The 20,642-nt window shown below is 41.7% G+C and overlaps 2 protein-coding genes across 3 annotated transcripts; one reads left to right on the forward strand and one right to left on the reverse strand.

Moving 5' to 3' along the window:
* Positions 1 to 418: 418 nt before the first annotated feature.
* DPM1 (dolichyl-phosphate mannosyltransferase subunit 1, catalytic) lies at positions 419 to 17,406 on the reverse strand. Of its 2 annotated transcripts, XM_043479851.1 has the most exons (9): positions 17,208 to 17,398; positions 13,925 to 14,024; positions 10,460 to 10,493; positions 8,889 to 8,965; positions 8,783 to 8,808; positions 6,981 to 7,076; positions 3,932 to 4,000; positions 1,862 to 1,976; positions 419 to 764 (listed from the first exon to the last, which is right to left on the reverse strand). In XM_043479851.1, exons 1-9 carry the CDS (start codon positions 17,366 to 17,368, stop codon positions 660 to 662), a joined length of 783 nt encoding a protein of 260 aa, XP_043335786.1. In that variant the 5' UTR covers positions 17,369 to 17,398; the 3' UTR covers positions 419 to 659. The 2 variants fall into 2 exon arrangements, with proteins under 2 accessions (XP_043335786.1, XP_043335787.1); XM_043479852.1 differs by lacking the exon at positions 3,932 to 4,000 and having other exon boundaries at positions 17,208 to 17,406.
* A 126-nt stretch (positions 17,407 to 17,532) lies between these two features.
* On the forward strand, positions 17,533 to 20,065 carry MOCS3 (molybdenum cofactor synthesis 3). Its single transcript, XM_043479850.1, has one exon. It carries the CDS (start codon positions 17,661 to 17,663, stop codon positions 19,062 to 19,064), a length of 1,404 nt encoding a protein of 467 aa, XP_043335785.1. The 5' UTR covers positions 17,533 to 17,660; the 3' UTR covers positions 19,065 to 20,065.
* Positions 20,066 to 20,642: the final 577 nt, after the last annotated feature.

Consider the following 20,642-nt stretch of genomic DNA (forward strand, 5'->3'; position numbering starts at 1 on the left):
GCAGCTAGATTTATGCCTTAATGTCATCAATGTTTTTCTTTACTGAAAGAAGTTTGTGCCCAGAAGAGAAAAAAAACAACTATGCAATAAAATGTTGTTGCTTCCAATGCACGATATGTATTTTAAACAGACTTGCTCTGACACGTGAAATGCTTTATCAAGTCAACAGTTGCAAAGACCCAAATTTAAATTGTACTCTAAATGTATTATCTGGTTTAAGAAATTTGGGGTACATTGTAAAAGAGCAAGCAGAGGGGTGTATTTTTCAGTTCATACGGAAACAGTCATATATATATTTCATGAATGTAATTAGCATTCATCTTACTTCTGACATGTATTAGGTATGAATTCAGTCTTTTTCAATATCTTTCCCAGGTAAGAAATCCTGCATTTATATACTTTAATGAAAGCAGCAGTATTTTTATGCAGAAATTCCATATACCTTTATTTATAGGTCTTAATACAGCAAAATGTAAACGAAAATTGACAACACTGCTCATTTTTCTATTTGACATATAAAATGGAGTTTCTCCAGAAGATAGACTTGCCTTACCTTATGATTTATGTTCTAAGAGTACATTTTATAAAATTCAGCAATGAGGCTTTTTCCATGTTTAAATTGAATTGAACATGATTAAGTATAAATGAATAACTTTCTTTTATGTAGTAGCAAAAAGAGTCAGTAATCCTTTCAAGAAAGAGACTATTTCATTTCCTCCCAACTTGGATTCACCATAAACACGATCCACAAATGATATTGGCACCTAGTTAAAAAAATATATGTTAAGTGAGTCTTTAAAAATATGAGAAAAATATAGCAGGTGTACAACAATTACTCATACAACAGAAACAAGATTGTTCCTCTGCTAGCAAGTCCTTCAAGGTAAGTGCAAATTATGGATTCTTACAGTAACCACCGGCACCTCCAAGTCTTCAAAATTAAACATAACATGCATTTTATTATCTTAAAATAGGTCATATGAACCAGATCTACTGTTTTGAAAGGCACTGATCCTGTATTAAGTTGGTTTACTCAAGCTTCAAGAAAAAATTATCCTCCAAAAGTAAAATGGCCTGAATTTTCTCCAGTAGTCCATCAAGTTTAGTGTTAGTTGCTCAGTCATGCCTGACTCTTTGTGGCCCCATGGATTCTAGCCCACCACACTTCTCTGTCCATGGGATTTCCCAGGCAAGAATACTGGAGTTGGTTGCCATCCCCTTCTCCACCATCAAGTTTAGCTGTCGCTATTTTAGCACGAAGCTAAAAATCTTACAACTTCCACAAAAGCAGTAGCATTCCAGTTAGCTATCTTCTTGCTCTGATCAGAGTGTTAAACTGCTCCTCCAATTCCTGCCCTTTTCATTTATTCATAGACCATAGGCAAAAGGGATTCACCATCCATTTTTTTAAAAAAAATTAATTTTGGCCACGTGGCATGTGGGATCTTAGTACCCCTACCAGGGATCAAACTTGTACATCTTGCAGTGGAAATAGGGAGTCTTAGCCACTGGACCACCAGGGAAGTCCCTCACCATTCATTTTTAAGTAGGGTGGCTAATGGCCGAGACAAGGGGAAAAGCAGCAGACAGACTCATCCCATGATGCTGAGTGGTCAGAAGAAAAGGCAAGGATGAAGATACCAGTCACTTTTATTTATTTAAAAGGGAATACTGCCTTCTGTTAAGTTTAGATCTTGGTACGTCAAATATGTTAATTTTAAAAGAATGTGAATTTTCACTCTTTTGCATGGACACCTGGAAGCCTTCCACATTTATTTAGTAGTTTATGAAAATTAAGCTTTTATTATAAAAAGTCTAAACCTTATGATTTCTTTATGAGGAACTGACACTATTTACATACCTCGCCAATAGTATAATTCAGCTGTCTTGCTCGAACAATCATCTCCATCTGGAAGACGTAGCCTTTAGAAATACATTTTCCTATTAATTTCTGTAAAACTTCTTTTCTGTATAACCTATAAGAAATTAAAATGTATATGAACACCTGGATAAATATACATGCCTACATGTATCCTGACTTTTCCAAAAATTCACTGGTATTTATAAAAACTTAACTTTCACTGGCCATTTGTCTACAGGAAAGTTCTCACAGTTGATGATTATGATACATTTGTCCTGAACTGGAAAGGCCATAACAATATTTGGTAAATAATTTAGGACAATTGTGGAAATGAATCTTTAGTATCTTTTAGAGAGTTATCTTCCTATCACACTATTAGAAATTATTAAAATATGGTAAAGTGAATCATGTGGAACAAAACCACCCATGGTTTGTAGTTTCAAAATTTTTCTTATTATTTATTTTTAAAGTTGAAAAAGAAGAAACTGTTTCAAATACTGGGACAACAGAGTTGATAGATGATGAAGCACAATATAAACTCGATAACAAGAAAGAAGTAATTATCACGTGATTCCTCTTAAGTATCTAGGCAGTTTCTATTTCCTGAGATCTAAATAAATTCCTGGGATAAACTAAGTCCCTCTAGGTTAAGCCTGGTTAAGTTAAAGACAGGAAGTAGGGATCACAAGATTGAGGCAATACTGGTGGGAATCCGCTATCAGTAATGAGGTCACAGTCAGACAATTAAAATGGGTGAATGCAGCTCTTAACTTTAGATGGACTGCAGGCCAAAGGCAAAGCTCATCAGGTTTACAAAGAAAGACAGGAGCTGGGAGGTCCTATGGGTGAACTCAATCTTGGTCTTCAGGAGCTGTTTTTAGAGTCACTGAGGTTAAAAAATAATTCCCCCTGAGCCTCAGTATATACAAAGGCAACAATTTCTACCTTTTTTTCTTGTAGTTTTTCAGAAAGCTATGAGAGAAGGCACTAGGTGATGAAGAAACTAGGGGAACTAGGCCCCAAAGCAAAGTCCCCATCTCCACAACCGATGAAGCTATCCTGGGTCTTCATTCAAAATCATTATAACACATGTGGGCTTCATATATTCATTTGCCTCAAAGTGTGGAACTGAAGGATATATGTATGGATCTGTAGCTATCTTTCATACACCAAACTGCTTTCAAAACAACTTACATTTTAATTCTAGAGAGGTTTCGTTTTCATTATCTGACCTCTAATTTGTGATGGCTCCTCTCTCCACTTCTGACTCTCTCATACTGTCTCTGAACTGCTATCCAACAGACTTGCAGCTGCAATAGAAGTACTCATTACCTTCAACAGCAGGCTCCTAACTTCTGTATTTGTGTGTTCTAACAAGGGCTTCCCAGGTGGCGCTAATGGGAAAGAACTGGCTTCCCAACGCAGGAGATGAGGGTTCGATCCCTGGGTCGCGAAGATCTCTGGAAGAGGGCATGGCAACCCCCTCCAGTATTCTTGCCTAGAGAACCCCATGCACAGAGGAGCCTGGTGGGCTATGGCCCATAGGGTCGCAAGGAGTCGGACACGACTGAAATGACTGAGCATGCCCACATGCATTCCATCAAAGGTCAGAAGAATCAACATTTAATGGATAGAAGCATACACAGTAATATGATGTATTAACTAATGCATGGAGTCTGGACCTTAAAGTAGATGAAGAGACATTTTAGTTTCAGAAATTAAAATCCCAAGGACCTAGCAGGAGGCTTTGCACCATTTAGACAAAAAGTTATGTTCTGAATGAACAGTTGGTGGTCACCTCAGGCCTCTCAAGGGCTAAGCGGTGATACCAACTTTGGGCACACCAACCTGTCTTTCCTGCTCTTTAAAAAGTACAGTATTTTCCCTTAAGAAGATGCTTAGGCTTCATTAGCACCTCTAAGCAACTTCAATCTGCCTTTTTTAGTGTTCCAGAACAAAAATGGGATACAAATGAAAAGAGTTTCTTTAAAATAAGTCATTATAAAACAGGAGATTTAGGCAAGAAATCATAAATAGTAGAAAACATATAGTTATAAATTTTCACTGTACCTGAAACTTCCTGTTATATCAGATGCTCCTGGTCGCAGCAAAATCTGAGTTATAAAATTGGCCACACGGCTGTCAAAGAAAGATTTTCTTTATAATACAGTTTCTACACGAAAGAAATACAGCCAAGTGCACAACGCTAAAAATGCTATACTAATTTAAAAAATGCAACAAAGCAAGGATTTGTCAGTGAAAGGAGATCTGACAGTTCTCATTTTTTCAGAAAATAGGGATTTTTTATTCTTTGAATGTGACATGTGGAGATGACCTATAAAACAGTCCTTCTCCAAACACCAGTCATTCTTAGCAGGCTAAGAATGGTAATAGATTTTTAACTCCACTTGCATATTCTCCAATAGTCATAACTTAGATTACAAACATCTGTCAAGACAGGAAAAGTGATCTATCAGGGATTTCGAGCTGCTTTTTCAGATTCAAATCACCAAGGGAGGGCTGTTTCCAACCACAGGTTCCACTCTTGAGACTGCTCCCTCTGCTTGGGCTTCTGTAACCCACAGACTGGGTGACTTAAACAACGGATATTCAATTCGCACAGTTCTGGAGGCAGAAAAGTCCAAGATAAAGGTGCTGTAAACTTGGTTCCTGGTGAGGATCCTGTTCCCAGCCTCCAAATGGTGCCTTCCTGGTGTGTGCTCACGTGGAGGGTGTAGGAGCTCAGGGTGGGGGTAGGGAAGGCCAAGCTTTCCCGGTTTCTTCTTGAAAGGGCCCTAATTCCACCAAATAGTGCCCCACATTCAGGACCTCATCTAAACCTAATTACCTCCCCCAAACCCCATTTCCCAACACCAACACTCCCAGGGTAAGGCACACATGAATTCGGAAACATTCAGCCCCTAACAATGACTTTAGGGTCTGTGCTTCAAGCACAACTATGTATCAAATCAATTATAAGCTATTACTGACTAATAGCTATTATTAACATTTCAAAAAGATGTTGGAAAAAATGACTGGCACTGCGGCTATTTTAGTGTGCTCAGATTCAGAAAACTAGTTGTTCTGGAGGGAGGAAGGTGGCAGGGAAGCAGCGTGCAAAAAAGTTTCTCTCCAAGGCCAGGAGAACCACCAAGGCACTGCTCAGAAGAGCCTATTTCATATAAAATTCACGGCTAGGGATCTAGTTGGGATAATGGCTAACAAAAACATACCCCGCTGCCCCGGCAATTTGATTCTAATCGTTACAAAAAAATTCCAAGACATAGTTTATCCCACAAAATGAGTCTGACCCAAGGAATGTGAGAGTATATGTATTTATGTGTATGTGTGCATGCGTATGTATATATACATTATACATCTATTCAAGGTAATGCATTTTAAAATTGGGGTCTTTAACCAAAATGCTGCAGTCCATGGCGTCCCAAAGAGTTGGACATGACTGAACAACAATAATCAAAATACAGCAAGAGTCACAGACTTGGGTTCAAATTCCGGTTCTGGACTATAAAAATGAGACCTTGAGCAAGTGATACATAATCTTTCTCAGCCGTTTTTACTATAAAGTCAGTGCAGACATTAAGAAGCCATGATGGATACAACTCAATACAACTAAATGATCCAACCGAAGGTTGTAAACTGTCTCTCACTGGGACTCCCTGATTTTAAATAATAGTTTTAATGACCAAATTCAGAGAGGCCCGAGAGATCACTGACTTGTTGGTCTCAACCATGGGTGCACAACAGAATCCTCTGGGAACCTGTCAAAAATACTGAAGCTTTTGCACCATCCCTGGAGATCCATTCAAATGGTCTCCAATGTGTGTACACACAAGAAAGGAAGGGAGGATGAACAGGGAGCAGATGTGTATAATCTCCTCCTGCATGACTCCAATCCTCAGAAGGAATGAAAACTGCTCATTTTTCTAACCCCTTCATTTCACTGAAGATTGAGGCTTTTTACATGTTTTAAGTTTCACAGTTAAGAGGCAAAATTGAACCTAACAGAACCTTTGATAGGAATGAGTGATAAAAAGTACTATTAGTAAGAATTTATATAAAGTTATGTTGTTACACAAAAAGCAATAAGCTAGGTAGATCTTTTAGAGATAGAAACATCTCTCTCCAACAACCTAGGTGAGATAGACCAAATGTGGTCAAAAATTCTTTGTGGGTCTTCCCATCAAGAGGGGGATTCTATTTCCCCATCCCTTGATTACAAGCTTGCTTTGACCAAAATTTAAAGTGGTGTCAGCCCCAGAGCTCACGACTCAGAGTGCTTGCAGCTGCAGCTGTGGTGCTTCTGGGTGGCGTCCTTAGGCCATGTAAAGCAGCTGATGCAGCTTTCCAGGCGAGCGGCTACATGCAGGAGAACTGAGGTGGGCCCAGTCAACAACCAGCACCAACTGCTAAACACGTGAATGAGGCCGTCTGGGAGCTTCCAGCACAGCTGACCCTCAAGCTGAAGGAAACGGCATAAATGAGCCCAGGTAAAGTCAGCAGAGGAGCCAGTAGCCAAACCAAAGACTTTACAGAAATAAAAAATTTGTTTTCAGTTACTCAGCTTTGGGATGGTCTGTTACACTGTAACAGAAAACTGAACCAGCTTGTTTTACTTCCATTTCATCAGGAGGACAATAAAGCTTAGAAAAGGTAAGATAAGCAACGGGACACAGGTAATTTAAATGACAGAATCAGGATTTTAACCCAAGTCTGCCTCCAAAGCTTCATCACTTTTGTTTCTTAGTAAAAGCTGAAATCATGATGTATCTTAAATTATTAGAAAAATACTGAAAAGTTATATATTTAGTCCAAAAATAGATGAATAATTCACTTAGAGCTGAAGGTTCACACAGAATAAATTTTGCTGAATTAGATCATTTCTATGAAAGGTTTATGCAGTTTCCCCAAGTGAAAAGCATCCAAAATAAAATACTCTAGAAAAATCATAGGTAAGAAGCTACCTGGGAATATTTTTTGGAAGTCACAATCTGATTTCACAAACCCCACATGGTAATTTAATCCAAATACTTGTTAAAAACCTATTTCTAATAGTTACACTAAAAGAGAAATCATAAGCACATTTTCTGTATGTATATACCTGATTATTTTTCTTTTCAAGTCCCAGCCATATACACCACCATTTCCTTTGTAGCGAGTTCCAGAGACAATGTCAAAATTACCCTCCTTTTGCTTCCTGTAGAAAAAAATAAATTAGCTATCAATTTAAAAAAACCACTGAGCTTTCAATAAAATTGCTAAAGCAAAGCTCGTAAATATTTTTAATTCTAACAGATATCACAAGAAATTACTTTCTGAAAAGGCTGCAGTAACTCACACTTCTTCCAGCAACATGTGTGTCCATTTTCTACCATCTTATCGGTGCTGGATGTATTGCTTCATAGGCTTTTTAATTTTGAAAAACTAATGGGTGGTAAATAATAACACATGGTTATTTTAATTGCATTTCCCTGACTACATCCCAGGGTGAGGTTCTTCTCTTAGGTTTATTAGCCATTTGGATTTCTTCTACATATGGCCTGTTTGCATCTTTCACGCATTTTCTAGTCCACTGGTTCCACTGCCTTATCAGGTCAAAGGAGTTTTTGGGTACTGGTGATCTAAGCAGAGAAGGTATTTCTGAGGTGACTTTATGCAGAGATCAGAGGAGAAGTAGTTGGCATTAAGGAGCTGTGACAGCACTTCAGATAAAGGGTCGGGGGGCAGAGGATGAGTTCAGATTGCAAGGCAGGGGCCACTTCAGAGTGGTTTGAGTGGCAAGTGGATTTTCCATGTGTTCACAGAACTCCTGGTAGTGTTCTAAACAGGTGAATGACATGATCTGACTGTTTTTCTATTTAGTTTATGTTCAGAACAGCTTCCAAGTTCTTTTTCTGAAAGGTGTCATGGTCTCTTGGATTTTCTAAAAATATTTTTACATTACCTGTAAATAAATAGAATTTTGTACCCTTTACTGATATATGTTAAATTCTTATGTTACAACATTACTTAAAATTTCTGTGTTTAATGATATCCTGTACACCTACAGTCATTGATGAGTTTATTGAAAATTAATTCAACATTTCACCATTTGGTACGAGTTTCATGGGGAAATTCACTGGTGGTTAGGACTCCCGCTTTCACTGCTGAGGGCCCAGGTTCAATCCCTGGTCAGGGAACTAAGATCCCACAAGCTGTGGTGGTTTAGTAGCTACGTTGTGTCCAATTCTTGCAACCCCATGGACTGTAGCCCACCAGGCTCCTCTGTTCATGGGATTCTCCCGGCAAGAATACTGGAGTGGGTTGCCAAGCCACGCGGTGCAGCAAAGAATAAAAAGGTAAGACACCTCTGACTTAGGACTAGGTTGTCTTTAGTATGTTTAAGTGATTTCCTTCTATTTCTATACTAAAATTTTAAGAAGAAATGGATAGTGAATTTTATGACATACCCTTTAGCACCTATAGACTTAATCAGACTGCCTTCTTTGTTAATATGATAAACGAATTATTTTGACAGATTCCTGATTTTGGCATTCATTCCCCATCTATTCATAGGGTTCTACACTTTTGATGCAGGGTTTAATTCCATTTAACAGGGAAGGTGTTTTTCATCTTTTTCTATAGCGATTATAGAAATTAACTATACTTTATAGAAATTTTCTATAGTGTTTATAGAATTAGATAATAAAGGGATTATTTTTCAGTTAGTCCTCTCAGGGCCCCTAAAATACTTCCTTTAGTCTTGTAACTATATTCACATGCCTCAAATCTATACACTGGTTTTTATTTTTGATAGCAAACTTAAAACAGCACGAGCATTTTAATGAATGAAAAATGAAGTAAAAAATCAATATAAGATACATGACTTGAATCATAATTCTTTCAAATATTAGAAATACCTACCTAATGAATTCAGGAATAAATTTTGGCTGAAATTAAGAATAAACAGTAGGTCAGTAAAATAGGCTAAGACTATAATAAATAGCTAATAAAGAAACACACCACTTACATGGTGTGAGAGGTCAGCATCCATGATGATTATGTAGTTGCCTGTGGCATGTTTCATCCCGTGAATATATGCAGTTCCTAAAAATGAAGACATCTGTATCCATTAAAGGAAGTCACTGGAAATGCTGAGGTCTACATCTAAACAGGGAAGAAACTGCTAAGCCTCTCTGAAAAGCATCCATTAGTCCTCTAAAGCTGACACTGAACGATCGTCTCTTTAGTCCTGGGCACCGTCTTGTGATGCCTGGACCCCACCTAACCCATTTCTCTGCTGCTGCTCGTTCCATCACAAGCCACCCAGGGAGTGTCTTCCACACTGTAAGCCTGGTACACAAGAGCCCTCTGTCTGGGACCAAAGGCAATTACTTAGCCACGCTCATGCCTGAAAGTTCCTCAGGGACTTGGCAGGTAAGAGTAACTGGTCAGGAACAGGAGATAGGAATTCTTGCGTTCTCTAGCCCCAATCCAACACAGTATCTTCTTAGCAAGGCTGAACTCTTCTGACTTCTGTTAAGAAGTGACTATCTATAGGTTTTTGGATTGCCACTGACTGGTTAGTAATTCTTGGTGGCTTTCAGGGCAGTTTCAAGATTACTTCAATCTCGAAGAACCTTCTGGATTCAGATATTCAGAACATTTGATCATCCCATGAAATCAAGGATCTTCACGACAACAGATACTCAATTTCCGAGGACTGTGCTTCCTCCATGCTCCCCCGATTTTTCAGTAATAATAACACTTTTCAACATAAAACAACTGTGACCCACAACAGAAATAAAGGCATTCAAGGTTTTTATCTCAGAATGAGACTGAGTTCATTTGAGATTTGCTATAACCTCTTACACTGTAAAGCCAGAACAGCTTTTAAAAAAAAATAAATAAATAAATACCTTTTAAAAACGTTTGACTTAAAGAAATGTTCATGGACTTACAGCTAAGGCAGTGTGCTGGTCCAAATGTTTGCCCTTAGATCCCTTCTCTGTTCTAAATATATCGCAGGGTACTATATTTGTTCGCTTGTCAACTGATTTCCAAACAGCTTTGGGAAGCACAGGAAGACGGGAGATTTCAAGCAGAAGGGGAAAAGTCCAAGAGTCCTCCCCCGACTCTGCCTCTCAGCGTGGACCAGACTCCCTCCATGGGGCCCACTTCCGCCAGGTATCCCTGACTCTACCATTCTAGCTCCTCCAGGCACGCAGACCCTGGTTCTAAAAACACCAGCTCCTCCATCGCTGCTCCAGCCCCGGGGGAGTAGCAGTGACCTCCAGCAGCTACTAATCTCTGAGTAGCCTCACTCTTCCATTTGGCTTCTCAGCAATTCCTTCACCAGTGTAACCAGATTCTCTATATTAAATTCCTTATATTGAAAACTTAGTTTCTGTTTTCCTAAGAGAGCCTTGGTTGATACAGGCAATTCAAGTTAAACCAACTAAATGTCATTAAGATCATTAAAAACCATCACAGGCGGTCACTGTATTTTGGCCCTGTTCCAAACTGGGAAACTACACATGGGAAATCTTACCAAGGTAAGGAGCAGGTATGGGGTGGGTGGGGGGAAGAGGTTCTGCTTACCTAGTCCCAACTTTTTCTCCCGTGGCCTTAGAAGCTGTAAGGATAAGAAATGGCATTTTAACACAAATAATCGAAAATCTAATAAAAACTTTTTAAATGAGTGCTCACTCAAAATACAGCTGCATTTATTAGAACTTAAAGCAGAATATGCCTAACATTTTTTTTCCAAAATAAAAAAGGCATTTAGTAACAAAGTTAAGTATAATTTAACAGCTTTTAAGGAAAAGTAACATTTTTACCCAAACCCCCCCCCCCCAGACAAAATCTTAAACTCCACCCCCCATCCACCAAAAAACAATGTTTTTTTTTGGTCTATTACTTGATTTATCATTTTAAGCAGCATCTATTGATTCCTTCCTAAGGAAACTGAGGATTTAACTCACTTATACCTTTTTGGGATGTTTGATAACCATATTTGTATTCTCAATTCCCTCTTTGACTTTAAATGTTGCTATTCTAGCAACTTATCTTGATTTTATGCTTAGATGACCGTATCTCACTCTCTATTGGTCCACTCACATGATTTCAGGTTATATTCCTAAAAGATTGTTTTTCTTTCTCCTTATTGTTTGTCAGTCAGTCTTTCTACACTTTCTGGTTCACATATAAACCCTGACTTACTTAGTTTTTCCCTTTTTTCCCTAAATCCCTGGAAGAGTAGAATGCCAGTGTTTGACACCAAGTTTCTGAGTGTACGGCACGAAGACTCACCACTGAGCATTTCCTACCCACCCCACTGCACTGGGCAGTAGGTAGGCAGACTGCCTCAGAATGCAAACCTCCAAACAAAGTATTTTCAATTTTATTCAAACGGGTTATACTTTTTAACTACGTGCAAGCTGCTGTAGGTCTAAAGGAGGAACAAAGATAGATAAAATAGATTCCTACCTGATGAGCTCTTATATACAGGAGAACTAGACATTCAATCAATCTATGATAATTACAATTCACCAAACAAAATAAAATGACGTGTCAGGTTTCATCTGATTCTATGCTTGATGGTTACCGTCAAAATACTGATCTCATCAAACTCATTTTATACTCAAATTGTTTAAAGTTTATTTTAGATTTTCTATAACCCTGTTTTGGCTTAAAAAAAAAACTTCTTTTCAAAGAATAATTTTATTATTTATAATTTTCAGACTTTCAAAGGTTTATATTAAATAGCTCCATCTTTCTCTCACTGCTGAAATGTTCCTTCCAGCCAGTTTGAAAGGCTAGCTAACAAAGCATCTATGAATATTTTACCTGAGATTTTGTAAGATAGTTCCTATTTTTCTTCAATTCCCCCCACCCCCCCCAACAACTAAATATACTTATGTGACCCAAAAAGCAAGCAAGTACCATCTTTGGCATAGCTTCTTATTGGCACACACATATACACACACCCAGTAATTTTCTTAAATGACCTAAAAATGATAAAATAATGAGTAGGCAATTTCCCTGAGCCCATGGAAATCATGACAGTAAATGCTACTTTTTCCCTCATCATTTTAAATTTTATCAGATTGATGGAATTCTTTGAAGACCATGTTGTTTTAGAATTTGAGGTCAATTCAGCAGGCACAATCACACCTCAAGGTTGAGGTTGGAAGATAAAAGCATTCAGAACTCTGTCAGGCTGATGAGTCCAGGCTACACGGAAGCACATAATGAGAATACTCCATGCATTGTGTCAATCAGTGCTGCTGGCCCAGAGTCCGTAAAAGGAGAACTGAGGAACTGTTGGCCGAAAATATTAATCAACCATTATCAAAAGTCACTGCTAGAAGGATGAAAAACTTAAGATTTTCATCCAAGTTTTCATTTCATTTTTATCTCCTCTGTAAGCTTGTACATCTGGAAATACTCAGAGGACTGAGGTGTGACAGTTCTGTGAGTCGTGTCTGTGAGATGGAAGAAGCTCTAGCACAGCAGAGATTTACACTGTACGTAAGTGTAACACATTTCATGGGACTTCGCTATGGTCCAGTGGCTAGGGCTCTGAGCTTCCAATGCAGGGGACCTGGGTTCAATCCTTGGTCTGGGAACGAGAACCTGCATGCCACAACTAAGATCTGTCACAGCCAAATAAATTTAAAAAAAGAGAGTGTAACACATTTCTTTTAAATTCTTCTCATTAAGATCTCCTCTGACAGCACAGAGATTATTTCATTATTGGGATTAATCAAGAATATGTGGACTCAGAGTCTATTGTTTATGATGCTTAACTGCTACTTTTTGAAATACAAGTATCAATAAAGGTTCTCCAAGAGACTTCTTTATGCCTACACCAATGGGTTCTCTTTAGCACGAGGGGATTCTTTTGCCCACAAAGGGACATCTGACGATGCCCAGAGGTATTTTTGGTTGCTGCACTCCGGAGGGGGGTGGTGCTGCATCCTGAGGGTAAAGTCCAGGGCTGATGCTGAACATCCTGTAACATACAGGACAGTCCTCACAGCAAAGACCCCTCAGGTCCCAAAGCTGGTAGTGCCAAGAACAAGAAATTCTGGTCTATGTGAATTACAAAATACTCAGTGTCTAAAGTGGCATTTTCTAATTAAATCGGGATTTAACTGTTTTTGGTCCACGAATTAGCTGAAGTAAACAAAAAAATCTGCTCCAACATTGATTAAGCCAAACCAGTGATTAAAAATAAAAACAACAAAGCAACTATAAAATGAATTCTACATCGGCCCACGTTACTCCCGTAGAACAGGCTTTAAGGTACAGTGAGAAAGTTTATGACTCAGAAAGTCAATCTATTTCCACAAGACTATCCTACAGATAAAGTAAAACAGCCAAGTTCTTTGAAAAATCATGTTTCACATGAAAACAATCAGTCACCTTTCCCAGCTACAAGTTTTTAGCTGCAGACAGTATCCTCTACTGAAAGTACCAGAATACCGAGAGAAAGTGAGCAAGAAAGATCAAGGTACACATTACTAACTGCAACCTAGTTTTAAAAATTGTTACTTAGTCGCTGAGTTGTGTCCAACTCTTTTGAGACCCCAGGGACTGCAGCTCAAGAGGCTCCTCTGTCCATGGGATTTTCCAGACAAGAATACGGGAGTGGCTTGCCATTTCCTTCTTCAGGGGATCTTCCCGACCCAGGGATCAAACCCAAGTCTACCTGCACTGGCAGGAGGATTGTCTTTACCACGAGTCAGCAGGGAAATCCCCAGTTCTATAATACTCCTTCTGAATTCAATATCACGCTTTAATTCTGCCCTTCAAGGAAACTGATTTGCAGAGTCAAACATAAAGAGTTCATCCAAAGGCCCACTGTTCTGCTATAAATCTACCAATGATTCAAAATACCAAAGGTATGTAAAACCTCAAGCACAATGAAAATGCATCTAAATCCCAAGCATATATACTGCTCTTTATCTTTTCAGTTTCCAGACAGATGGAATCTGTGCACTGTTCATTTATCATCTTTCCCCATATAAATGTAACTGACATGATAGAAAAATGACTTACAATTCTGTCTGACCCATAGATCTTCTCCAACTGTTCAGCAACGTCCCTTGTTCCATCTGGGCTTCCATCATCTATGATTATAATTTCATAGTTGAAGCCACTAAAATAAAAAAAAAAATTAAATTTGTATTGCTTGGAGACAGTAGTCTCAAATGAAAAAACCATTTAAAAGTCACTAACTCCTCCCTAGTATAAGTGGAAATCTATTGCCATGTTAATTACCAAGGAAAACTTCAATTATCAATTGAAATAAATGTCAAATATTCAGTATGTCACTTCCAAACTATGTAAGTGAAAGTGAAAGTCACTCAGTCATGTCCAAGTCTTTGCGACCCCGTGGACTATAGAGTCCATGGAATCTCTAGGCCAGAATACTGGAGTGGGTAGCCCTTCCTTTCTCCAGGGGATCTTCCCAATCCACGAATCGAACCCAGGTCTCCCGCATTGTGGGCGGATTCTTTACCACCTGGGGCACAAGGGAAGCCTGCGGGTGCCCCGGGGCCAGCAAGAACAACTCTTGCCTATTGCTGGGCCCGACTGCTGGAAATGCTACTATACAGTCCTGAGATGTTAAAATTCTCACATAAAACATATCCTTTCGTTAAAAAAAAATTATTGATCATATATTTATATATGATAGGGTATCATATGAAATTTTACTTATCCACTTGGGAATTTTATTTCAAAAATACATTTAAAAGGTATCTAGTCAGCCAAGTAGCTCTGGATTATTGTTTTTAACTTAACCCCCAAGAGATTTAAATAACATAATCAGGAATTTGATTTTATTACACCCTCAAAAAAACTCCACTTGAGGATGGTGACAGTCTTTCATACCACTATTCCAAATAATTGTACCCATTACCCCACACTATCAAATAAAAAGCACAGCTACAAAAGATGTCAGTGCTTCTGAACTAAGGTCTTTCTATAGTTCTCATTAACTTCACGTGATAGTTTGCACTCAGAAACAAGTCAGCATAATACTCGGCTGTACCTGTGCTCACCATCACATCTTCCCCCACCCCCTTTAAAAAAGGCATTCTTTTTGTTAACTTTACTGGGAAACTTATAGGGAAAGAGGAGGTACAGATAAACCCTCATAACACAACATTATGTTTCCTCTGGTCCTGCTTTAAGAAACAAATGCAAGGAAAACAACCAGAAAACACATTCCACTGTTATAATGCTTTAAAAAAAAAAAAGTCAGCCCCCAGCACACTGGGAAGAAAGCAAAACCCGGTCTATCTATTCTCTAACAGCAAAGACGACTTCAGTTCCCCACAGGGCACTAAATCTGGGCATGTGCTTCACAAGTCAAAACAAATTAAGATGTTGATTCTATTTGTGGTGCTGAGATAATTCATAAACAAATGGAGTCATTCATAAGCAAAATTATTCTCCTCTACACTTCAAAGCACCAAAACCACCTGAGGAAGAGGTAGCTTAAACGAATCAAGCTGAGCGGACTTTAGGTAATTTGACTGCCATCTGAAAAGAAAATAGTTGTTCCCTATTAAACTTCATTCTCCACTCGGAAGTTACTAAAGATAAACTGCACTACATCAAAGAACAGAGCAAATATCGTATAATCATAAAACAAGACAGAACAAGATCAGTTATGTGACAATTTCTCTAACTTGGAAAAGAGTTTGAGAAATCAAAATACAACTTAAAAAAAAATTAAAAGCCATGAATAAAAACTTTGAAAAGCCATGAATGTGAAGATAATTATAATCAAACAGCAGTGTTTTTCACTAATCTGCATTTCCCACAATGTACGTTTAATACCGCTGGCTCGTTCGTGAGGAAAAAGGTCCCCTCTGATAAACGCTGCAGAGTTCTAAGCTGGTACAATTTTTTTTTGACAGCAATTTGGCATTAACTACCAATCTTAGTAGGATTGGGAATCTTGGAATTCCCTAGTGGCTCAGACGGTAAAGCGTCTGCCCGCAATGCGGGAGATCCGGGTTTGATCCCCGGGTTGGGAAGATCCCCTGGAGAAGGAAATGGCAACCCACTCCAGTACTCTTACCTAGAAAATTCCATGGATGGAGGACCCTGGCGGGCTACAGTCCATGGGGTCGCAAAGAGTCGGACACGACTGAGCGACTTTTCACTTCACTTCACCAATTTTAAGAGCTTCCTAATGGCTCAGACGGTAAAGCGTCTGTCTGCAATGCTGGAGACCCAGGTTCGATCCCTGGGTCGGGAAGATCCCGTGGAGAAGGAAATGACAACCCACTCCAGTACTCTGGCCTGGAAAATTCCATGGACAGAGGAGCCTGGTAGGCTACAGTCCATGGGGTGGCAGAGAGTCGGACACGACTGAGCTACTTTACTTTACTTTTTTATCAATCTTAAGCACATCTGTCGACTCAGCAATTCCACCGCGAAGACTTTATCTCCGGAATACTAGTAAAAGAAAGAATGTGTAAGGAGCACTTACTACAAATACGTCGGGGGAAAAAGTCTCCGTTCTCATTTGTGAAACAAAAGTCAAAAGAGGAAAAACAAAAGTCTGGAAATAACGCGTACTCGCTTGAGAGCACCCGGTTGGAAAAATGAAAGATATATGATATTATCTAATTTTCAAAGCACTGTTATTTGCTAAGTTTGTATGTGCTGATACCTAAAGATCAAAGGTTTACACATGATCCCCAAAACAAGGTAATTCGTACTGATACCAGAATTTTCTGAAGACAGGAAAAAAAAAAAAGTTTAACATTTTCAAGCTCAACACCAACACCTGCCAGTTATTTTTTTTTTAAACAATCACATCAAACATCCACCTGCGAGTCTGCCCTTCTGCCTTCTCCACAAGGTCTGCCCAGCCCAGAAGCAGCTCCCTAAACACAGGGCCCAAACCTCCCGCTTACAGAAGCCCTGGGCACGGGGGCGGGAGACAGCGGGCTCGCTCAGAGTCCGGCCACAGCGCCAGATCGTCTAGATGAGGGAGAAGCGACGTCAGGTTTTCGGACCCGCGGGCATTAAAAACGGTGGCTAGCCCTTCTAAAAAAAGACGGGCAGACGGCTATCGGAGAGTGTACAATGAAGAAGTGCTTCATAAAACCCAAGGGCGGGACTAAGAATCTGAGACACGAAGAGAAGCGCAGAAGAATCCGCCTCTGCTTTCCTCGCAGGGCGACGTCCTCCCCAGGTTCTCCCGCGGGGGCCGAAGAAAGGCCGGGCAACGCCGCCTCGCGCAGCCGCCAACGGCCGACACCCAGGCCCGGAAAGCCAGCTCATCTCATTCCTCGGGGAGGGCGGCCCAGCGCGCTACCTCTCGGAGAAGCTCTTCACCAGCAGCCACACGATGAGCGGTAGGTTCTCGCGCTCGTTGTAAGTGGGCAAAAGCACCGAATACTTGTCTTGCCGCGGGGCGCGCCCCTTCGGCTCCCGCCGAGACCTAGGAGAACTACGACTCGCTTCCTCCGCAGCCATGGCGGAACTGCGCGACAGGTCGGAAGCGGAAAGACGTCACATGGCGCGGAAGGTGACGGGTTGGACCGGACCAAATCCTGTGAAGGGGGGGCTAGTCGATGTGGCCGAGTTCTAGTCCTCCTAGGGTTCGTTTCGCGGTTCCTTTGGAAAGAGTCAGAACTTGTGAACCTTTAAAACTGAATCTGAGTGTGGCGCAAGAAATGCGGATCTATTTATTACCTTTGCTCAAGCTCCATATAGTTTTTGTTTTGGTTTACTCCGGCCTCGCGACGAAGAAAAGCCGGAAGCGGAAATGCCTTTCACGACGACTTCCGGAAAGAGGCCGGGCATGGCGGCCGGGGAGGAAGTGCTGGCCCTGCAGGCCGAAGTCGCGCAACGTGAGGAGGAGCTGAATTCCCTGAAGCAGAAGTTGGCGGCGGCCCTTTCGGCGGGGCAGGAGTCAGCGCGCTCGGTTCCGGTGTCGCCCCTGCCTCCCAGGGCCGCCCTGTCCCGAGAGGAGATCCGGCGCTACAGCCGGCAGCTCGTGCTGCCGGAGCTCGGCGTGCAGGGGCAGCTGCGCCTGGCGGCCGCGGCCGTGCTCGTCGTGGGCTGCGGGGGGCTCGGCTGCCCGCTGGCGCAGTACCTGGCCGCGGCCGGCGTCGGCCGCCTGGGCCTCGTGGACTACGACGTGGTCGAAGCGAGCAACCTGCCCCGCCAGGTGCTGCACGGGGAGGCCCTGGCCGGCCAGGCCAAGGTCTTTTCGGCGGCCGCCGCCCTGCGCCGCCTCAATTCGGCGGTGGAGTGCGTGCCCTACGCCCAGGCGCTGACGCCGGCCACGGCGCTGGACCTCGTCCGCCGTTATGACGTGGTGGCCGACTGCTCCGACAACGCGCCCACCCGCTACCTGGTGAGCGACGCCTGTGTGCTCGCCGGACGGCCCCTCGTGTCCGCCAGCGCGCTGCGCTTCGAGGGCCAGCTCACGGTCTACCACTACGGCGGGGGGCCTTGCTATCGCTGCGTGTTCCCCCGGCCACCCCCGGCGGAGACGGTGACCAACTGCGCGGATGGCGGGGTGCTCGGCGCGGTGACCGGGGTACTGGGCTGCCTGCAGGCGCTGGAAGTGCTGAAGACTGCTGCGGGCCTGGGCCCCTCTTACAGCGGCCGCCTGTTGCTCTTTGACGCTCTCCGAGGCGATTTCCGCTGTATCCGACTGCGGAGGCGCAGGCCCGACTGTGCCGCCTGCGGGGAGCAGCCCACCGTGACAGACCTGCAGGACTATGAAAGCTTCTGCGGCTCCTCGGCCACGGATAAGTGCCGCTCCCTCCGGTTGCTCAGCCCAGAGGAGCGAATTTCTGTCATGGACTATAAGCGACTTCTGGATTCTGGGTTACCCCACCTGTTGCTGGACGTCAGGCCTCAAGTGGAGGTGGACATCTGTCGTCTGCCTCACGCCCTGCACATCCCTTTGAAACGTTTGGAACGGCGGGATGCGGAGAGCCTGAAAGTCTTGGGAGAAGCCATCCGGGAAGGGAAGCAGGGTGCACAGGAAGGGGCGTCTGTCCCCATTTATGTGATTTGCAAACTGGGCAACGATTCCCAGAAAGCCGTGAAGGTCTTGCAGTCCTGGACAGACTTAGACTCTTTAACAGTTAAGGACGTTGTAGGGGGGCTCATGGCCTGGGCTGCCAAAATCGATGGAACGTTCCCGCAGTACTGAGGTGGCCAGTGGAGTCTGACCTGCGAAGGGTGTGGGTTGCCATGTTACCTAAAGTTTTTTGACCTTTATTTATTTGCATTTGTTTTTTCCAGTATGTATGGAAGAGTCTGGGATTCTACAGTACCTGTGATTAGGTGGACTTCTTTTTATAAGGATCTTTTAAATTGTAATTTATCGAATGATGTCGTTATTAAGGGGTGATAACATTGTTCCTGTGAACTGTCTTGTGTTTGCAGCACTTGCTGCAAGTGGTGTCTTGAACTGGTGAGATACAATGTAAGTGACAGGGCTTTGTGATTTGAATTCAGGTCATTCGCCTGTGCTGCCCCCTCCCTCCCCCCCCCCCCCAAATAAAAAGCTTCTCAGGATGTGAGGGCGATCTGGTTGTAACACCCGTCGCCCCTTTGATCGCCAGGGTTGGTGCGACTGACCTGGCTAGCTAGGCGGGTGTCTCCTTCCTCCTCCATCGCTGTCGTGAGCGTTTCTCCTGAAGCTGTGCCCTCACTGAAACCGGACCGCCATCCCTGGTGGAGGAGGACGGGTCTTCAGTAAAGGGCCTGGGAGTAACTGTGCTTCCCCGATAGAACGTCCCAGCAAGCTCCCAAGTTTACTTGCTCTTTAAATTGTACATTTTAATGCTTGGAAAGGTGTAGTAAACTTAATTGATTACAGATAAAATAGTTAAGCTCAGTTTATTGTTTGCTAAGGCATTTTTTTGGATGTTATTTCTACTTCAAATGCTAAAACAAGTTTTAGAGCAGTGGTCCCCAACCATTTTGGCACCAGGGCCTGATTTCATGGAAGACATGTTTGGGGAGGGGGGTCGGATAATTTCGGTTTCCATTACCCACCTCTCCACTTTGCAGTCCGGTACCTAACAAGCCACCAACCAGCACTGGGGTTCCGGGACCCCTTTTATAGAGAAATCAATATTTAAAATGTAAATTATTTAAACGTTAAAATGCAGATTACCTGGAACGTGGTCATTTTATTGTTTCAAATTAATAAGTAAGATACTTACAGTCTAGTAAGATAGAAGCCATCTTTGTAGTTTGTTAGTTTCTTTTATAAATCACTGATGTTTTTTCTAGGTTTAGCTTCAGGTTCCACCTTTTGTTGTGCAAATAGAAATTTCTAAACTGTATTGTGTGGCTGGCTTTGAAATCTTAAGGTCCAAGTCCCAACTTTCTGCCCTTCCCTGTCCTTTTTTCCATGTTCAACCTGTTACTTTAATTTTTGGCTTTACTGTGTGGCCAGTTCAACCTGTTACTTTAATTTTTGGCTTTACTGTGTGGCCAGGATGCCAAATACAATATTAAAGTGAAATAATAAACACTTCTCTCTTTCGCAATTTCAGGTGAAAAGCTTTGAATATTTGACCAATATTACCTGTTATTGCTTTACTGTAAGTAAATAACCTCTCTCAGATTAAATTTCTATTTATAGTTTGCTAAGAGTTTTCATTGAGTTCATCAGATGCTTTTTCTGCATTCTTACGTGTTTTTTTTCTTCTGTTAACATTGTGAATTCCTTTTTTTTTTTTTAATTGTGGCAAACAAACATAAATTTCACCCTCCT

The sequence above is a fragment of the Cervus canadensis genome, chromosome 10 (assembly GCF_019320065.1).
Source record: "Cervus canadensis isolate Bull #8, Minnesota chromosome 10, ASM1932006v1, whole genome shotgun sequence".
Taxonomy (NCBI): Eukaryota; Metazoa; Chordata; class Mammalia; order Artiodactyla; family Cervidae; genus Cervus; species Cervus canadensis.